This window comes from Coloeus monedula (genome assembly GCF_965178545.1).
Source record: "Coloeus monedula genome assembly, chromosome: Z".
Lineage (NCBI taxonomy): Eukaryota > Metazoa > Chordata > Aves > Passeriformes > Corvidae > Coloeus > Coloeus monedula.
The window spans coordinates 31,396,448-31,415,556 of NC_138822.1; the positions used below are offsets into that span (position 1 = coordinate 31,396,448).

General features: G+C 38.4%; 1 protein-coding gene across 4 annotated transcripts in view; it reads left to right on the forward strand.

Annotated features, from left to right (window-relative positions):
• The first annotated feature begins 9,569 nt into the window (after positions 1 to 9,569).
• CERT1 (ceramide transporter 1) overlaps positions 9,570 to 19,109 on the forward strand; it is a 78,376-nt gene continuing 68,836 nt past the window's right edge. For all 4 annotated transcript variants that reach the window (XR_014227294.1, XM_082302154.1, XM_082302156.1 and 1 more), the window contains exons 1-2: positions 9,570 to 9,954; positions 13,336 to 13,470. Coding sequence is in view for 3 of the 4 variants with exons in the window: in XM_082302154.1 (XP_082158280.1) it covers positions 9,859 to 9,954; positions 13,336 to 13,470 (231 nt within the window). In the remaining variant the exon portion in view is untranslated. The remainder of the gene's footprint in view (positions 9,955 to 13,335; positions 13,471 to 19,109) is intronic.

Genomic DNA, 19,109 nt, shown 5'->3' on the forward strand with positions numbered 1-19,109 from the left:
AAAGCCATGTTTACAAAAAAAGTTCTGTCAAAAATATCCAAAATTTAATCATATGCTATTAATTCAGATTATTATTCATGGTGTCTGCTGAAAAATGCAAGATCAGTTACATAATACTGTGTTTATATACAGTGTGTTCTATCACAAAGAACAGAAGTTGATGTAGAGAGCAGAACTCTTCTCTTAACCCTTTAGTAGCACTTGCGCTTCTGGGAATAGGAGTGGATTCATAGCTCTTACTTGTATTTATCAAATAAAAGACTACAATGTTGAACATCTTCATAAATTTTTCAGCTGCAGTAGGACAATCTCTTGCAGTTAGCATGCACATTTATCAGAAAAGGTTTGGTAGACTTCAATCAAAGGAAAAAGCATTGCACCCCAAACAACATTCCAAACTTCATCTCATGCTCATAAGCACCCCGGTATCAATTAGGTCCCAGTAATTCCACTGTTACTGGCAATCTCTAGTAAGTAAAGGGCAATATTTCCAAGAAATACTTTCATCAAAGTAAATATCCCTCCACTATTCTCCCTGCTTCTTTTCTCACTCATTGCCTTCAAGAAACAGGAATGAACATGATTGCTTCCATTTCCTATTCTAATATTTTCAAAATGTTTTTAGCTGTTCCTTATTCCTGAAAGAGTCTTTCTCCCTAGCATGTACACATCTTTCCCCTTCCTCACTGAGAGCACTCTTAAAGGCTCAGTTTATAGCAGAGGCTTTAAAAACTAATTTATGTTAGTCAAAAAGAAAGCCTTCTTTATCTCATTGTTATGTAACCAACAATAAAAAAAAAATATACCATGATGATACCAGTGATGGAAGAAAGAATCGTCTTTATAAAGTCTCATAAATGGTGATCACCTGATGTATTTTATCTTTTGAGTTTATTGTGTGGAACAAAATACACTGCCAGTCCCAGATAAGAAAAGATATAAATATCAAATAGTATCTTAGCAGAAATTAAGAAGAAAATATTTATCTGAGCACATGACATTAATTCTCCATCAGAGCTTACAGGTGTAGAGAAGGGAAAACATGAATAACAGGTGATACAACTTCCAGCTCCTTAATATGAAGAGAACCTGAACATTATCTTGGTTTCACACTTACAGGTCTGAAAAAAAATCCATAAAATATTTAAAATATTGAAATGAATCACAATAGCTACAATAAGACAACTGATATAGTACTGTCAGATAAGACCAGCGGTCATTTGCCACAGACAAAAATGAAAATATTTAAACATAACAGAGAAGCAGCAGAGTTTTAAACTGTGCAAAATGTGAACACAATGTCAACGTAGAAATCTAGCAACTGTTTCAATTATGCTAGAGAAAACATTGAACTTGTGGTGACACAATGTTATAAATTGTTTTCCTAAAAAAACTTGGAAAAAGTGGGTAAAGGTCTAGAAACTAATAAAACAGTCTATGCAGAGTGACATACTTTTGGCATGCCGTCACCTCAAGAAGTTGTTGCGAGACTGAGCTGTTACCTCTAATAGAAAACATGACGTCTCTCAGTATCATACTGAGCAAGTCGGGTGTGAAACCAGAAAAATCTGTGAAGGCAGTCTACAATAATATACTACCCTATTATTCCTGTGATTGGGAAACGAGAGGAAGCAGGAAAATCACATGAAAGTGGAAGGACATAACTTTCCAATTACTACAGGAGGACTTCTACATATAAAGACTTAGGGAGTGAATGTCAACAGTTAATGTAAAGCAAACCAACAAACAAACAAAAAAATTGAAAGGAACTATAAAATACCATTACCGTGAAGAAAGTTTTGTGAATAAACTGGGATGCCTACAGGTGGAGAAAGATCACTAATAAAACTGTAATCAAGCTCTTCTAGAAGTAGGCATAGAAACTCAACTGAACTAGCAAGACAGGGTTATACATTATTTGAAAGTGTCAGGAGATTGACACAGCAAAAGAATTAGAGCAACAATTTAATTTCAAGTGCCTCTACCTTCATTCATATTTAGCATTTTTTTAACAGTTGACTGAAACAACCTAAAGGAAATTGCTTGTATTTGATCGTGTGCCACTCCTCCAACCTGTCTTCATTAAAAATTTTCCAATTCCAGCAACAGAAACCCTGTGTGCTGTGTGAAAAGTTAAATGCCTTTATATTTCAATTTCCATGCAATAAAACAGTGCAAAATATATGAAATATTTCTAAGAATATTCAGTTCAGTGGACATAGTGTTATTATGCACAATATTAATATCTGCAAAGTACATTAACAGTTCATCTTTTGTTGACGGAAAATGACACCAGCATGGAAAAGCTTGAAAAATAATTTATTTCCATACTTGTCGGGGTCCCTTCCCCCCTGCCATGTATCCCTGGGAGGGAGGCACGGGGTTTCCCTGCCCCTGGTCAGCCTCATTCCCCACTGGTTGTTTTGTGTTCCCCTGCGCGGGCAAAAGGACCCTAGGGTCCCGTGATTGCCTCAGTTCCTTGGCAGAGAAATAAACATCTCTGAAACATCTACCAAGAATCGGTCCATATATATTTCCTTTCCATGGGACTCGTTGTCTGATACGCGTGTTGCAGTATCCGCACTGTAACACATACTGAGTTATTATTTAATGCATGTAAGTTGTGTACCTGTCCTCATAAATAAAACAAATTCTGCTATCTTTGTTACCACAGATGCTCATGACAATGTGAGGTGCAAAGCAGTTACTAAGATACACAACTGCCCACTTAGCCCAGAGCTCAAAAGCTAAACATAGGAATCAAAACTTACAGTACAGACATAAAGGACCATCTTCTACACCCTAATTTTCCTGAGCAAGTCTTCATGGTATATAAAAAAAATTTAAATAAGTGTTGTAAATAGCAACACAAATATTAGAGACCCTTTCCCAAATGATTTTTTTATTATTATTATGTTCAGGACGGCTAAAACAAGGATCTAAATTAAATATTTTTCTTAATTTCTGTAAAACACATAAAAGCCTCCAATAACATTTCATCAAAATCTGATACATCATTTATTGTAGCAGGAGCCCAAAATAAACTTCCTATTCTCTCTCAATTAAAATATTTCAGAGATTCCTTTATTTAAACTCTTCTATTATAACTTTAGCAAGAACAAAGCAAAATTATAACACCTAACTTGATTTGCAAATGTAGAGAATGGATAAAGCAATAGCTTCTGGAATCCTGTCATTACATAGGCTACATCAGAAGAAAACCAATATTACCCATCATTTCGATGACATGGTCAAAGTGTTAATAGTTCTGTAAAAGCACAACAAACAATTATAAAGTTAAGACTTCATCCAGTTTTGACCTCAAAGAATCACTTCTCAGGGTTTTGACAAAAATCAAGTGTGGTGTAATACAGATCTCCATGCCTAAAAGTTGCATGCCACTAAAATTAGGACTATACCAAAAAACACCAGAGAGAAGAAAAAGACAGAAAAAAACTTCCTGTCAAATATCCCATGTCTTTTACTTTTCTTATGGTAACTTAAAAACCAACCGATTATCAAAATCTACTAAAGTTTGGAGCACGCACTGCAAGCATTGGTGGAAAAATTTCTTTCTTAAAACAATTAAGATAATCACATCCATGTAGAAGACAGTTGTGAATAATGTGAAACTCCTAGAACACTTCATAAGCATTCAACAGATCCTGAAAAGCCAAATATTAAATAATCCAGCTCTGTTATATCTTCAGTAAAAGGGCAGTTCAGTAGTCTAAGACTCAGAACACCCAATTTCAGTTACATCAAAAACTTTGCCACAACAAACAATTGCCCCAATCAAAAACCCCATAAGCCAAAACAAATAACATTAATAAAATAAGCAAGCTGGATAAGTGCATTTTCCTAGTGAGAATGCTACCAAGAAAAAAGTTACTAATAAGCATTCTTTGCAGTAACTTTCTTTTGTATTGACAGGGAATTCAGCTTAACATTGTAAACAGGTTCCTCTACCAAACCCCTTAAACTAATGGGAAATTACTGTTCTACATCTCAAACTGGACATCTCATATTTACGTTTTTGCAAAACCTTTTGGTTTATATAAATGTAAAATATAAAATCTACACCAAAGACACTATGTAGAAAATTATACACATACTGAATAAAAGTAAGGAAATCCAGTCTTCAAAAACAAACAGACAAACCAACTACAAAGTGCCAACACAAACAATAAATTAAAAGAAAACAAACAACCAACCTAGGGAAAATTGTTTTGACAAGAGATGTTGGAAAGCTGTTACACTCTGCAATAAGTGAATGGGGATACTCCGTGAGAGAAATTAAATTCACTTTTACCAAAGACTATACTCCACAAGAAAGCATGAAATAATTTATCTACTTCATTACTTTTTGCGAAGTGTTGGCCAGTACCAAAAGAACAGTGAACTGAACAGTGATACGGAGAACAAAAAAGCCATGCAGACTGATTCAAGAGTAACTCTCATTCCCAACCTTCTTAATGTCTCCTTTGCACTGGAAATGATTGCAGCTGGAAGCCACCTCAAAACAAAGCTTTGGGTACTGCTGAAACAGTACTATAAATAATAAAAAATAAAGACTACACGAGACCTTCCCAATAAGGCCAGAACTCATCGAAATAAGCATTTTTAATGGACAACACTTGGGTTTTACTCCAGTTGTTAATTCAGATTGAACTCGTAGCCATGTACTACACTTCTTATTCCACTCACTGCAGAGAAGTATCTTCATCCATGCTGGGCATGCAGCACATGCACTGTTAAATAACTAAAACCCATCTAACTCACCTTGGTAAAGAAAATCATGTACCCATAGTTAGGCCCTTTGAACAATACGTTTCCCACAAATGCATTGCTTTATTTCTTGAATTTCTAAGGTAATAACAAACATAAATTCAACAAAACAGGAAAATTCAACCCTGCTCGAGTATTTTCAACATTTCGGATATTTCAAAGGTCTCACTGCAAACTGATTTTATTTCATACTACTTGATTTATCCATTACTTGGATAAGGACATTATGCCAACACAGTAACATTATATTAATCATAGTATATCCTGATTTGGAAGGCACCCACAAGGAACATCAAACTCCAGCACCTGGACTTGCATAGGACAACCCTAAGAACCACACCATGTGCCTGGGAGAATACATACATGTATAAAGTATGCATATTGCATAATTTCAAAAAAGAAGTGCACCTGTCTTTTGTAAGCATTCATTTGGCAAGGAAACATTCTGGCTGACTGGATCAAATTTAGCAAACTCTTTAACTCTCATTTCCTGTGAAAACATGTTCCATGCTCTAAGTATCAGTTGCTCTGAAGTCTTTCTCAGCAGGCAAATCATCACCAAAGACATGTTCAAGGAAGCACATCAGACTGTCCTAACTATCTGCTCAATTCCTTTTAGCCACAGGGGGTTTGATTTTTACTAGAGGCCTGGTTTCTGAATAGCCCTGAGAAGTTCTAATCCTGTAGTGATTTACAAGAAAAGAACAGGCAGAAGGAACTGCACAAATGTTGTCAGCATTTAATACATATACATTTAACATGGTGTTAACCACATAAATTCCCAACTAGTGCATTCAAAACTGCTACTGTTTCACTATTCTCTCTCTCTCTCAAAATACAATACAAACAAGATCCTTAGAAAAAAGAATCTTCCAATAAAGATGTAGTATCTTTACAAATGTAATAAGCCAGAACACACAACAAATTAATACTGAACTGAAAACTGGCCAGAATTAATGGAAGTGAAAATTCCAAATGCTCAACCTGACACAGATGAATGAGACGACTTTTAAAGCAGCAGCTGACTCAGCATTTTACAAAAACATAGATCCCATACAAGCACCTGGAATCAGCCCTGAAAAAAACAAGGTCCTAGAATTATGTCTTCTGTATATTCACTGACTTTAAGATGTAACAAATTACAGACAAATCCATCCCTTAAAAATTAAATAATTCGCACTGAAAGTAAACAGTTAATAGAGACTGCTTCTGACAATGCTCAAAAATAAATGTCAAAATGTTTTATGCCATTCACCAAACTGTCTGAATTATTCTCTGCTTATGTGAAGAGTGACACAAGTAAAACAAGTGGAATACTCACTCCCTATCAATTTTCTGTAGGCAAGACACAGTGCAATTCTGTTCTAAATTCTGCTTTCAGTTTCTCTGTCAAAAAATCCTCATGTCTTTAGAACATCTAAGTTTATTCGAAGGGCAAAGAACCATGGTATCTTCCTCTGCCTCTATTCAGTATTGTACAGACCTTTTCAACTCAAAGATTTATCACAAGTCTTTAAGTTTTCCTTACAGTTCTAGATTACTGAAAACAAAAGCTTTAGCAGTTTAATCCATAAAGAAAATAATGAAAGAACTGAACATTCATCAGTAAAAACTATACCAGAGGTAGCAATCTGCAGATTAGTAGTTATCTGCAACCTGGCTTCTACAGACATGTTTAGTGCCAACATTCACGTAAGGTTTCATATATGGTTTATTTAATTTTTTTTTACTTAGAAATAAAAGCCTAATACAGTGATTCACAGAGAGCAAAACTGTTCTAGAATAAAGTGTCTGAACCATTAATATTTCTGAGCCTATGCTATTAGGAAATATGCTGTGGCAGAACAAAGCTCCTTTAAGGATCCTCTTAAGAAAAACAGTCTTAAATTTCAGAACAAACATAATGGTAAGAATGAACACAATAGAAAGTGATGTTTTAAAAGAAAGTGACTGTTTTAAAAACATAAAATCAACACCCTAAAATAGAAGATATGGCAGTGGAAAGAACATATACAAAAAGGGAGTAGAAAAATAAAGGTATTTATAAAGTTACCCACTTGACAGTGCTTTATTATGACTGCCATCCCTAGAAGTAAAACTTAACATCCCTCATTTTTGTACTACAAGTAGTATATCAGCAACACAGAACACTACCTGTTCCAATATTCTAAAAAAGGCTGATGACTATTTCCACTTTAAAAAGTAATTTGTAAACTTCTTGCAATCCCTAAGACACTAGAAGGGGAACAGACCGAGTACAGGGGCACTTGCTATGAAAGAACAAATACAGCAATGAAGCACAAAATAAAGGTTCAATAGAAAAGGTATAGAAGGACCTAGAGAGGAGCAAGGGCATCAGGATACTAGTATGATTTTCTCCATTTCCCACGCTTTGGTTTGCATCCTGGATTGGTCTTGGCACAGGCAAACGAGATTGTTTTCAAACTATACACAGTTGGATGACTGCTCTTCCAGAGGACACCTGCTAAACAATTGTTATTGTAGGTGCCCTCCAAGGGATCAAACTACTGTAGTCTGAAAAACACACCTCTCAAAGCACATGTAAGAAGAACTTCAAGTCCTCAGCACTAAATCTTTCCTTTACAAATCTACACCCACTGCACCCCATGCTTGCTGATACAGATATGGCCTGATCTCATTAAGAGTAACAGACAGTATGCTATACTTGTAAAAAAACAGCCAGAACATTAGAAAGAAGGGGTAATGTACACAAGGTATTCACAATTCCAATACAGCTTTTGGAAGAACATAAACTGGCGACATTTTGTTGAAAAACAAGATACATAAGGAGCTTGTGACAGATGTAAACAAAAATCTATTACCTAGCACAGCCAATGCATTAAATGAAAAGTTGAAAAGGCAAACCTTTTAGCATCCAGTATTTTTTCATTTAAAGTTTGTAGTATGCTAGCCACAATCCATAATCCAAACAAATACCCTCTCTAAAAAGGATGGATATGTTTGTTGAACAACCTGAAAAAATATCTACCCAAGGCATCTTTTAGTTTTTAACACTTGATTGGTTCAATGTTCTGGATGGGGGAAAAAAAAGCAAGCTACTTCTGTAACTAAGTGAATAGTTTCAGATCAAAAGCATGACAGGGAATGTCTGTGTACACACCACTGCCACTGCTAAAAGGACTTGCTCAGACATGTCTCTTTAGCTCCTGAAAAAAAGTTCATTCAGAGTTTAGCTGGGAAAACACAACTGGTTTTACAGGTGATGCCAATTAACTTGAATAACATATTGCAGAGAAGAACTATAAATTATTTGCATACATACCAACACTTAAAAAGCTTACTTGAAAAATACAGTACATTGAAACCAATGCTAAGGAGAAAAAATTGCACTTGTTTTCTTCCCAAACACGTAGTGAACCAAAGAACATCGTTTTTTGGCAACGTTTTACATATTAGAAAATTGTCTAAAGTAGCACCCGCAGTAGACTTCTGTAGAAGTTTTTTCCTGTGCATAACAGTGATTACACAAATATTAATATGTCTATGACAATTCTTTATTTCTAATAGTTTAGGACAATGATGCTGCCTTTTGAATCATACTCAGTTCTGCATTCATTGTAGATATCTTTATATCTGAGACTCTGAGAAGGTACAAATATTATTTAACTTTTAGCTGCTATATATAGAGAATGCACATAAGTAGCTGTGTCAATGCTGTTTCAAAAAAATAATAAACCCTCAATGGAAACTTTCGAACAGCCTAACATGGGAAAATTACACAATGATTTGCCATAAGGAGGAAGTCAGAAAAAGCAGAATTGTGCAGCATTGCTCTTACAACATAAACAGAAGTTTATCTTCCAAAACTGAAATTTCCTCAACCAACACTCTTTAACACGCTTTTCCCCCGCCCAAGATATCACGAGGAAGGAGATCAGTTAGTACAAACCTTAAGTCTTTCCCAAACCACTAGTCACTGTCCACAAATCGTGGAGTGACAGGTTCAACAGGGTTTTGTCTCTTCCTTTCTACAAGTGTATCTCCACCCATAAATATCGACGAAAAAACGTATTTCAGAGTAAGTCTGAAGAAAGAAATCACTGTTTTGTTCCCTAAAGTACGAAAGCAATTTAATAAATGGATGACAGGATAGTACCTCGCAGCCGAAGCCGAACGCTGACCCATCACTCTGCCTGCTCTGCCCACCCCACGCCTTTTGGCACCGCCGGGGAAGCAGAACACGGAGGGGCCCGGACGGCTCGCCCTTCGCTCACGTTTCACCTAGAGCCGGCAGCATCTCCCGCCCCTTCTCGCCGCCTCCACCACCTTTGATTAGGGAAAAGTTTGGCGCTCGCCCCCCTCACCTGTCCCCCCGTTCCCCGAGTCCCGCCCGTTTGAGGAGAGGAAGAGAGGCTACATCTCCTCACCCTTGAAAGCAAGCAGAGCCGGAGAGACGCTTCGCCTCGCTAAAGATAAAGCAAATACCTCCGCGCAAAAGACAAAGCAAACATCGCCCCGGGCAGCACCGTCGCCCTTGGTAGCGAAGTTCCCCTCACCTGGGGGCACTGAGGCGAGACCCGCTGGCGCCGCCACGGGAACGACAGAACCAAGATGGCGGCCGTTCACCGCGGGAGTGAAACTACATCTCCCAGAACGTCCTGCGGCACGGGGGAAGAGCAATGGTTCCAGGGCTCACGGCCGTCCGGGGGAGGACTACAACTCCCGTGGGGTGTCGCGGCGGGGCGGGGTGCTGGTGGATAGTGGCATAGAACGCCCGCCTCACCTAAGATGGCGGCGGCGGCGCACTGAGCGGGTGCTCGGCAGGCGGACGCGCGCTCGCCCCTCCTCCCCTCACTGCCCGGTGTCGTGGCTCTGTCCGCAGGCGGGGTCTGCGGGGCCGCGGCGAGGGCAGCCCGGGGCTGCGAGCCTGGTTGCCGGCCGGTCGCTGGCAGGGGCGGGCGGCGCTCGGTGGCGGCACCCGCTCGGGTAGAGCCCGGCACTCCGGTCCCTTCGGCAGGAGGAGGCTGCTGTGGGCGGGGGCCTCTCCGGCTCTTTCCCAGCTCGGCGGTGGCTGCGGCTCCGGTCTCCATGTCGGACAACCAGAGCTGGAATTCCTCCGGCTCCGAGGAGGACCCCGAGACCGAGCTCGGACTGCCTGTTGAGCTCTGCGGGGTGCTCAGCAAGGTAAGCCGCCTCTACCCCATTCCTGCGCCCTGCTGCCCGCGATCCTCTCCGCTGTCAGCCCCGACCGCCCCGGGGGCTCGGGCCGAGGGGCCCGGTGGCGGGGGGGCCGGGTGGCTCCGCGGGCGGCGCTGGCACTGCCGGGGCACCGCCACCTGACGGCGGAGCCGCTGCCAGGCAGAGCCGCGGCGGCGCCGGGCGCCCCCTCCCTCAGCCCCGCCGCCCCCCGCGCCCGGGGGGAGCCTTTCGTCGGGCAGAGCCGCGCTCCCCGCCGCCCCCCGAGCCCGCCGGCCACACGCCGCGGGGCTCCGGCAGCCGCGCCAGGAGGGCGTCTCCCCGCGCCTCGGTCTCCGGCCGGAGCGGCGCCGGGCCTGGATGTCGCGGTTACCCGGGAGCTCCCGGAGGCACCAGAGGCCAGTGGTGGCTCCTCGGGAGCGGGCACGGCTTTTATTGCAAGTATCAAAACAGGGCAATGAAATACTCCTGCGGCAAGAGATAACGGGAGGAGCGGAAAAGGAAAATGGCTCTACGCCTTGTTTCCCCTTTTAAAAATAACCATAATTATTTTCTCTTTTGTTGCTGATAATAAGGTGACTTCCTAGTATGCGTGGGTTTATACTGGGAAATTTTATTTTTGAAAGTACTTTGGAGTTGAATATTGAATTAGTTCGTTTGAATACGAATATTTAAATTTTTCTTATTACAGAAAGTATATTCAGAATAACGTTGAAATATCTGTAAGATTAAAGGACTGTGTTTTGAATTTTTTTCCTGCCCTACGCGATAAGGCTAGGCACAAGCCAACGTAGGAGGCACGGGATACAGAGATCTTAAACTGCCCTAGAAGAGTAGGACAACCATAACTGAGCTCACACAATTGTGAAGGACTTTGTGAACTCCTTCCAGCCTGAAAATGTTTCTAACCCCAGAGATAAGAGGAATGGTTAGGAGAAAAGAAGGATCTCTGCTTTCATTTACAAGATCTTACCTAATAATGGATGGGGGAAGGAGGGGATGAGATGGATGTGAGATGGTATTAGGGCAGTTAAAATAAGAGGTTTTTGTTTGGTGTTGTTTTGCTGTTTTGGTTGCATTTTTCTCACAGCAAAGTTTTCCTTGGGTAAGATGCTTCCATCGTTAGAAGGGAAGTAATTTGTGGGATATAATTAATTCTTGTGTTAGCAAATTAAGTACAAAGTCCAGGTGCTCTTTCTCAGTGGTGTGGCAGGTGAAGCCATGGCTTCAGACATTCTAGCTGAGGTATCTGCAAACTTTTTACTTCTCTGGATGATTATGCTGAGTGTAGCAGAGACTGTCTTTCCCATGAGAACCCGGAATTTAATCTGAATAGTAAAGGATGGCAGTACCTGTTGCACTGAATATGTTTGAGAGGTAAGGTTACCTTTTGTTAGTTGATACCTCAGTAATAATTGAGGTAAACTAATTAAAATGGAATGATAGCATACTGAACTTTCTACTAAGGAAATATCTATTTTTAGTAACTTACTGTGTATAGTTAAGTTCTAAAATCAGAAATAGGCTGTAGTTCACTGTGTGCTTAGTAGTGTTTCAGTAGTTCTGCCCTTCAGTAAAGAGAAAAGTTTTGAAGGAAATGGAGTAGTTTGGTAAGAGAAACTTGTTAGAGATATATCCTGCTGGTCTTCTGAAATGTTTTGAAACTCAAGGCTTTTTTCCATTGTGTTTCCTGCTGATGATTTTAAGGGGGATACAAAGAAAGAACTTTAGTGTGGAAGAGGCTTTCAGGAGGCATGAGAATCTAGATGCTTGGAAAAACACTGGTCTTTTCTCTGCTGAAACCTCGTGCTTACCCAAGTATAGTTTAAGGAGTCTCTTAATTCATGGCACATTTGGATTGCAACAGCAAGGTTTGATTGCAACAGCGGATGCAAGATTCACTGCTGTATATGTTTCTTCGAACTTTTTCAGAGAAGGAAAGGTGCTTTTCCTTGTTTTTTTTTTCCCCCCAGATAACTTTGGACTCTGCCTGTCACATCTTGGGTGGAGTTGGGAACGTGAGAGATAGGAAAAGAGGAAGGCAGGAAATAACATACCTCTATGACCGCTTGTGCTACTACTTCATGCACTAAGCACACTTGAGGCTTTCTTTAAGTAATGCTGTATTTAGCAATTAGATGTATTAAGAAATGAAAAAGGGCTTTCTATTTGGAGAAAAATCAAGGTCTTGCCTACATTTGAAAATTGTTAGGAATTTCTTAGCTGTATTTTTTTTCCTTAGACTTCATCACCTTATTACTAAAGTTAACATGTAATTATGGAATGTGTTAACTAATGTATGTAGTTTGAAGTGGGAACAAGATTGTTACTTGACTTTTCCCCCTCGTTTTTTAGATTGTGAAATGTTGAATAAAGGTTAGACTTAAATGTTAACCAGAGTTTCTCGTCAAAGAACATTTGATAAAATCAAAGAAGTGCTTGCATGATAAGATTGGTTTTGATGCTTTTGTTTCTATTTTTATCAAATTTATAAAATTTTCACCTTGATTGATTAATAAATATCTGTGTATTGTCAGAATTATAGGATAGTCCTGATTTCCTATCAGTATCAGATGGTTTTATGAAGTTCATATGATTCTACAAAGTGCAGTCTGAAAGATGTTACAAATATAAGAACAGTAATCAGAAATGTTGGTCACTTCTTACTAGATCTCTCTAGTATTAATCCACACTTTGTTCTGGAATATTGGTTTTATTCAATGTGTGAATGTGGAGTCCCTAGAAAAATCTGAATAGCAAAAACATGATTGGATGTCTGCTGATAAGCAAGTATCTTCTTAGGGAAAGTAGTTAGAATTAAAATCTAAAGCAGTATCTATGGGCAATATTAAATTGATAAAGCACTGAGTTCTCTAAGCACTACAATAGTTATTTACTGTACTATGGGATAATGGCGTGTTTATATCTATATAAAGAGAACTTTATATAACATTTTATGTAAAATAAATTATTCTGTGTTCCACTTAATCTTTTGGCCTAGCTCCCGATTTTAAATCAGGTGCCTAAACTCACCTTAGTCATTAATGTTCAGGTATTTTTCCCTCCCCCACTTTCCTCAATTTGTGTTATCTGTGTGTTTATTGCCTTTATTTTAGCTGGCCTTGGCAATGCAGTTGGAGTCCAGACATCTGTTGTCTTACTGACCCTTCAAAACAGCTGAGTTTTTGTGGCTTTAGGAGTTTGTAAAATTCTTCTAGAAGCTCTGAGCAGAAAAAAGTTCTCCACTGGGAAGAACTTGTAAAAATAAGTTCCCTTTTTCTTTGGGTGCTCAAAAGCCTAGAAACTATCCATCATGCTTCTTTTACTGTTGTCTTTCCATTACCTGATCTCTGGAAAATTTTTTTACAGTGGACCAACTACATTCATGGGTGGCAGGATCGATGGGTAGTTCTGAAAAGCAACACACTCAGTTACTACAAGTCTGAAGATGAAACAGAGTATGGTTGCAGAGGCTCTATCTGTCTGAGCAAGGCTGAGATTACAGTAAGTACATTTTTATTATTGCCATTATTCATGTTTGAGGTGCTATATATTTGTATCTGGTGAAAGAAAACGTGGGTATGGCAAATTCTATTAGATCATCTACTTATGACATTTAGTGGCTTCAGTGGAACACTGTGCAGCAGGGCAAGGAATTCCTAATGTGAAAACAAACTCATTTAATTTGTGGGTTCAGCAAGCAGCTTTTCGTTTCATTAGAGGGTTTTGTGGGTGAATAGACAACTGTCTGCCTTTGAAGGCTGCAAAGTTTTTTCCGTGGGGCAATTTAAGACCCCAGAGCAACTTTCCAGAGGAGGTACCATCCTTCACAATCTCTTCTCTAGCAAGAGGATAGTGGTTCTTTGACTATGGTTCTTGACTTTCTGAACACAACTCTGTAGGTTTCCAAAAGAAAATGTTCTTCTCTGTGTTTCTTTCTCTGAACAAGTTAGTCTGTTGCTGTTTTTGTCTAATGCTAAAAGATTCAGAATAGACTGATAAGAATAAAGAGCCTGTAAGTTGTTTTAAGTGAACACAACAAGTCTTATGAGGAGTGGCTGAGGGGGTTGGAGTTGCTTAATCTAGAGAAAAGGAGGCTGAGGGAGACCTTATTGCCCTCTACAACTACCTGAGAGGAGGTTGTAGCAAAGTGTGTTTCAGTCTCTTCTTCCAATAGGAAGTGGAAGGATGACAGTAAATGCCCTCAGGTTTTGTCAGGGGGGGTTTAGATTACACAGTAAAAACGCTTCATAGAAGGGGCTGTAAAACACTGAAACAGGATGCCCAGGATAGTGGTGGAGTCACCATCCCTGCAAGTGTCAAAAAAAGTGTGGATATGGCACTTGATGGCATCGTTTAATGGTGAACGTGGAGGTGGTGCTGGGTTGATGGTTGGATGACATTAGGTTTTTTTCCAACCTTTATGACTCCATGAAATCTTACAAAGATGAATTGGCCTTAGAAGATAAAGAAAAAAAATCCGCATTTTTGTCTTTCAGAATTATGATACACATTATGACTAATGCTTGTCAAAAAGCATGCTGTAGTCTTTCTGCAATACCGTTAAATAGTCAGTCCAGTTATGTGATTTAGAGTAAAAATAGCTGGACTTTCAGGTAGCACACAAATTCCTAGAGTAGTAGTGTTAGATCTTAGGATGTATGTTCTTATTCCACCAAATATGTGGAGTTTTTTCAAGCTGACTTAAAGGATGACAAACAAAAAGTATTCTTCCCTACTAATTATCAGCTTACAAATAGAATTTTATTGAACACCTCTTGGTTTGGAAAAAAAAAAAAAAGACTGGATTGATTATGTCAACCAGATGCATATTGGAGAAAAGCTTGTGAAGAAAAGGTTTTTACATTTAGATGTCTGTCAAGTATTGTAGTCATCTAAAAATTTAAACAGATCATGCCATCTATTTTATGCTATTTTTTTAAACTGTTTGAACTTTTAAAACTTCCTCACGATGCAGCTTAATCAGGAATTTATTGTACACTACAGTCTCTAGGAGTTCTTACTGAGGTGTACCTATGACAGTCTGTTGCGGCTATGATCAGAAATTCCAAAAATCTCTCAAATTAAGTAGCAAGAGTTAGCATGCCAACCAGGCAGAGACAGGAAGGTGTTAGCAAGGATGTAGCCAAAGGAAATCTGCAGGCATGCTGTACAGCACATCTCAGCAGCCTGAATTCCAGTTGTGGTGGTGGAGTGACACTGCTATTGCTGCTGGAATGTTTTGGTACATTGCAGTTTATAAAGGGAAGCTGGCGAGCATGTCTTCAGACTAGGATGTATGTAACACTGGAACTTCTTATGCGTAACTTTTTTCTTCTTCTCCCTGGCACTTGTTACATCTGGTAACTTGGAGTTGAATTGGTGCATCTGTTTTTAAGTTCTTGAACTTCTTGAATACATGGAGAAGGAATCAAAGGCAGCCGCAATTCTAAAGGTTAATCTGATATTTTAGTTCCATTTTTGTTCAGGCTCATGCTTTGTGAATGGTATTTGACAGTTCAGTTGATAGAAGGTATCCCTGAAAGCTAGTAAGTTCCAGTTAATTATATCTAGCTGCAATTAAAATTATTATTGTGTAAATTTTAGAATTTGAGGAATACTATTGGATCATTTCATGTCTCTCAGATATAGAAATCTGTCCTGTAATTATTCTCTCTTTATTTTTCAGAAGTTTTACTTTTTAAGCCAGAGTTTTAGCATTGATGCTTCTAGTTTGATAGTTGTTTAGTGGCAAATATTGTATTTTTTTAACTAATGTTTTAAATCGAAAATTGATTATGCTCAAAGATAAATGTTTAAAATGTTCTTCTTGAGGCACACAGTTGATCTCTACTTCTGTATCCTTAGGTATTATAGATTATAATTAGTCTTCACTAATAATAAGCTTTCTAGCATGTATTTAAATGCATAGGAAAACACCAATAGCTGATAAAATAAGTGTTGAAATGCTAACGTGTGAAAACTACTTTTGTTGTCAGTGGAACTTACTATTTACTGAATGATTTGTGATTAATTTGGTAAGGAGGGAACATCAGATTTCTTATTGGCTCTGTGTTCAGTTGCCCTGATTTGATGTAGTTGAGATCTTAATCTTTAATATTTTTCAACAATCTTTCAAGTTCCCTTGATCTTGCTGATCCAGAGTCAGGCATATTAACTACTTCTATCTTAACCTGTTGTATTTCAGTGAAGTTTTCCTTGGCATGATGCAGGACATGAGTAGTATGAGATGGTATTGATAACTGTAATGTTCCCTTATAGGAAAAGGTGGCTGGATTTTCATGAAGCTTTCTTTCAGGCGCTCAGATTAGGTGTGCATGTTTGAATCTGATGGGGAATGTAATGATTTTCTGTGTGTAATTTATTCTACTGTTATTATAGAATGTCCAAATTTTGTTAGTGTGTAAGCATAAATTTGGAAAGCTGCTGTCACTCGGTAGTCTTACTGTACTTTTAGCAATGAAGATGAGTCTAATTATAAGTCATAGTATTAATTGAGACATGAATGTTGTACTCAGAAACCCACAGTTGCTTCTGCTCTTGTTTATCATTTATATTGCACTGGGTAGGGATTGATAGACAGAAAATTTTACTGGGATATTTTGTAAGACACTCATCTCTCCTCTTTATTTGATGGAAGAATACTGGTTAAATCAACTTATTAGCATAGCTTTTTTGTGTGTTTCAAGTGCAGAATTATATTGTCGTATGTCCACAACAGGTATGGCCTTGTGACAGTAGTTTTTAATTGAATGAAAAATATGGGATCTGGTTGGACTAGTGGGACTGAAAGGAGCTGATTTCTCTGGAGTAGGGAACCACAGGATGAATATTTTACACTCACTGGATTACATCAAGTAATGAGCTAGCCACATGAATTAAGTTTGGGGAAGGTTGATGAAAGTCAGTGTATGATGCTAACTGAGTTGCTTTTATCCAGGTAAGATAAAACACCTCAAAGGTGTTTAATTGGTTTATAGCAGGCTGGAGGCTGAAACTGAAGATAAACATTCTGCTGTGTGGTCAATGCATGAGATGAAACTATGGATATTATAAAAAGTTCATATATGGACAAACTTAAGCTTTGTTAGATTAATCTAGCCTGGGCATACTAAATTACTGCTGTTGATGGTAGTCAGTGCCAGTTGGTCTTTATTAAGGATACCCTTCTTTATTTTAAAGCTTTGTAGTTCTTTCATTCTTGAAGTCAAACTTCCAGTGGGGAATTCTGCATACGAGATTAAGAATGAGTGTTCATGGCAGTACTGTAAGTGTGGATCCCTGGGACACGGTTTTGGAGTTGGAAGATCTAGGGTCTGTTATTAAAAGAACAAAAAGAAAATGCTCTGCAGAGCTGTAAGTCCAACTTTCAGGCAATCTGGTCCCTAAGCTGGTACTGGTTTTGCCTTGATTGCTGTGTTTATTCTTATAGTGCCATCACCACTGTTGTACAGAGTCACTTGCACTAATTCATGTAGTCATAGTGTGATAAATTAAGAATAACATGGTATGTTGTGCCCTCACTTCAGGCAATCTGAGAGGAAGGCCAGCACTAATTTAATCATGGTAGCAATTTCTATTAATAGATTCTCAAATCTCTTTATAAGAAAAAAAAGTGTTTATCTGATGAATTCTAGGGGTTTTTCAGAAAGGATTTGCCTGGTCAGGATAGTTCTTCATGGATCTATACAGAACATCTTGAAAAATGCTTAGAGAAATGTAATGCATGATAAGGTTTTAAGAATGCTTAAATTCAGCTACGTGCGAACTTTCTATTTTTTGTCACTAGAGGTGACTGCCTGCACAGGAAGAGTTCCAGAAGCTTATGTTCCAGTTTAAAGCTTCAGCTTTTCCAGTGATAGAATCTATATTTGCCATGTTGCTTTAATCCAGTGGTTGGTATTCTTCTTCTTTCCTGTGTATGTTATTGATGTAGAAAAACTTACTGGTTTTAGTTGCTTAAACAAGATGCAGTAGCTGTGGTGCAATGGTTTTCCTTGGCTTTGGTTATGTTGCAATGATGTATACACATATCAAAACCTTTATGCAAACTTGCTATTGGTTTTTAGCTTGGGGTTTTTGGAGTACTTTGTTTTTATTGTGTCGCAAAGAGACAATTAGCTCTGTGGAACTGCCTGAACTAGGACTGAGCAATAAATTCAGTTTGCATAGTGGAGATACTTTCAAGTAAACTAGTTTGTTGGGGCTTTTTTCTTCCAGTTACAGCAATTGGAAAGCACAGTTGCTTAATGAAGGCAGTAATGACATTTTATATTGATATACAGATTGCTAGGCAGACATTTATCTTTAGAATGGACTTCTAAAAGGTGTGGGGGCTGAGTATCTATTGTGAATATCTGGAGCTCAGGACAAGCAAGAAGATAGAAAATGGAAGTCTGTCTGAGGGACAGCTTAGTGAATTGTCTTAGCCTTTTTTTGCCCCTAAGTAGTAATAAATTGTTATTGTAAAGAACTTCATAAATATTAATTTTATAAATTAGGGCAGATGTAAGCATGTGTTAGTTTCAGTTTACAAAAAGAACAAGAACACTATACATGAAAGAGCTAAACTGTCAGTTTTCAATTTTAAATTTCTCATTTCCTTATATATAGTCTGAAAAGAGACTGAAATCTTTGTATCCAGTAATCAGCCACTAAAAATAAAAAAACTTACTCCACTTTTTAAAGATACAGTTAGTTGAACAGCCACCTTTCCTCACTGTAGTAGTATTTCTGTTTTATTTATAGAATGATACTGACCACCATTAATAATTGGGCACTTGTGAGAGGAAGTACAGATTGACATTTTTAAAAATAGATTGGCAAGTTAGCAGAAAATGCTTTATGTGTTCATCAGTTAAAACACATGCAGAACCTTCCTATGAGTTTTTTTCACAGAAACATTAGACCCTACAAATCTCTTTAAGTTTTATAATAAAGATGTGTATTTTTAATTGAAGAAGATATCAGTGCTAGAGAAATATTCTTAGTAGCATGAAAATCATGTCTTGCAAAACAGACTTTGTAAAATTCACCTTGACATTAACAGTATATTGATGTGTTTCTTTTACATTTTATACAGTGTGAAATCAAACAGTATTTTGGACTCAGTTGATGCAGTA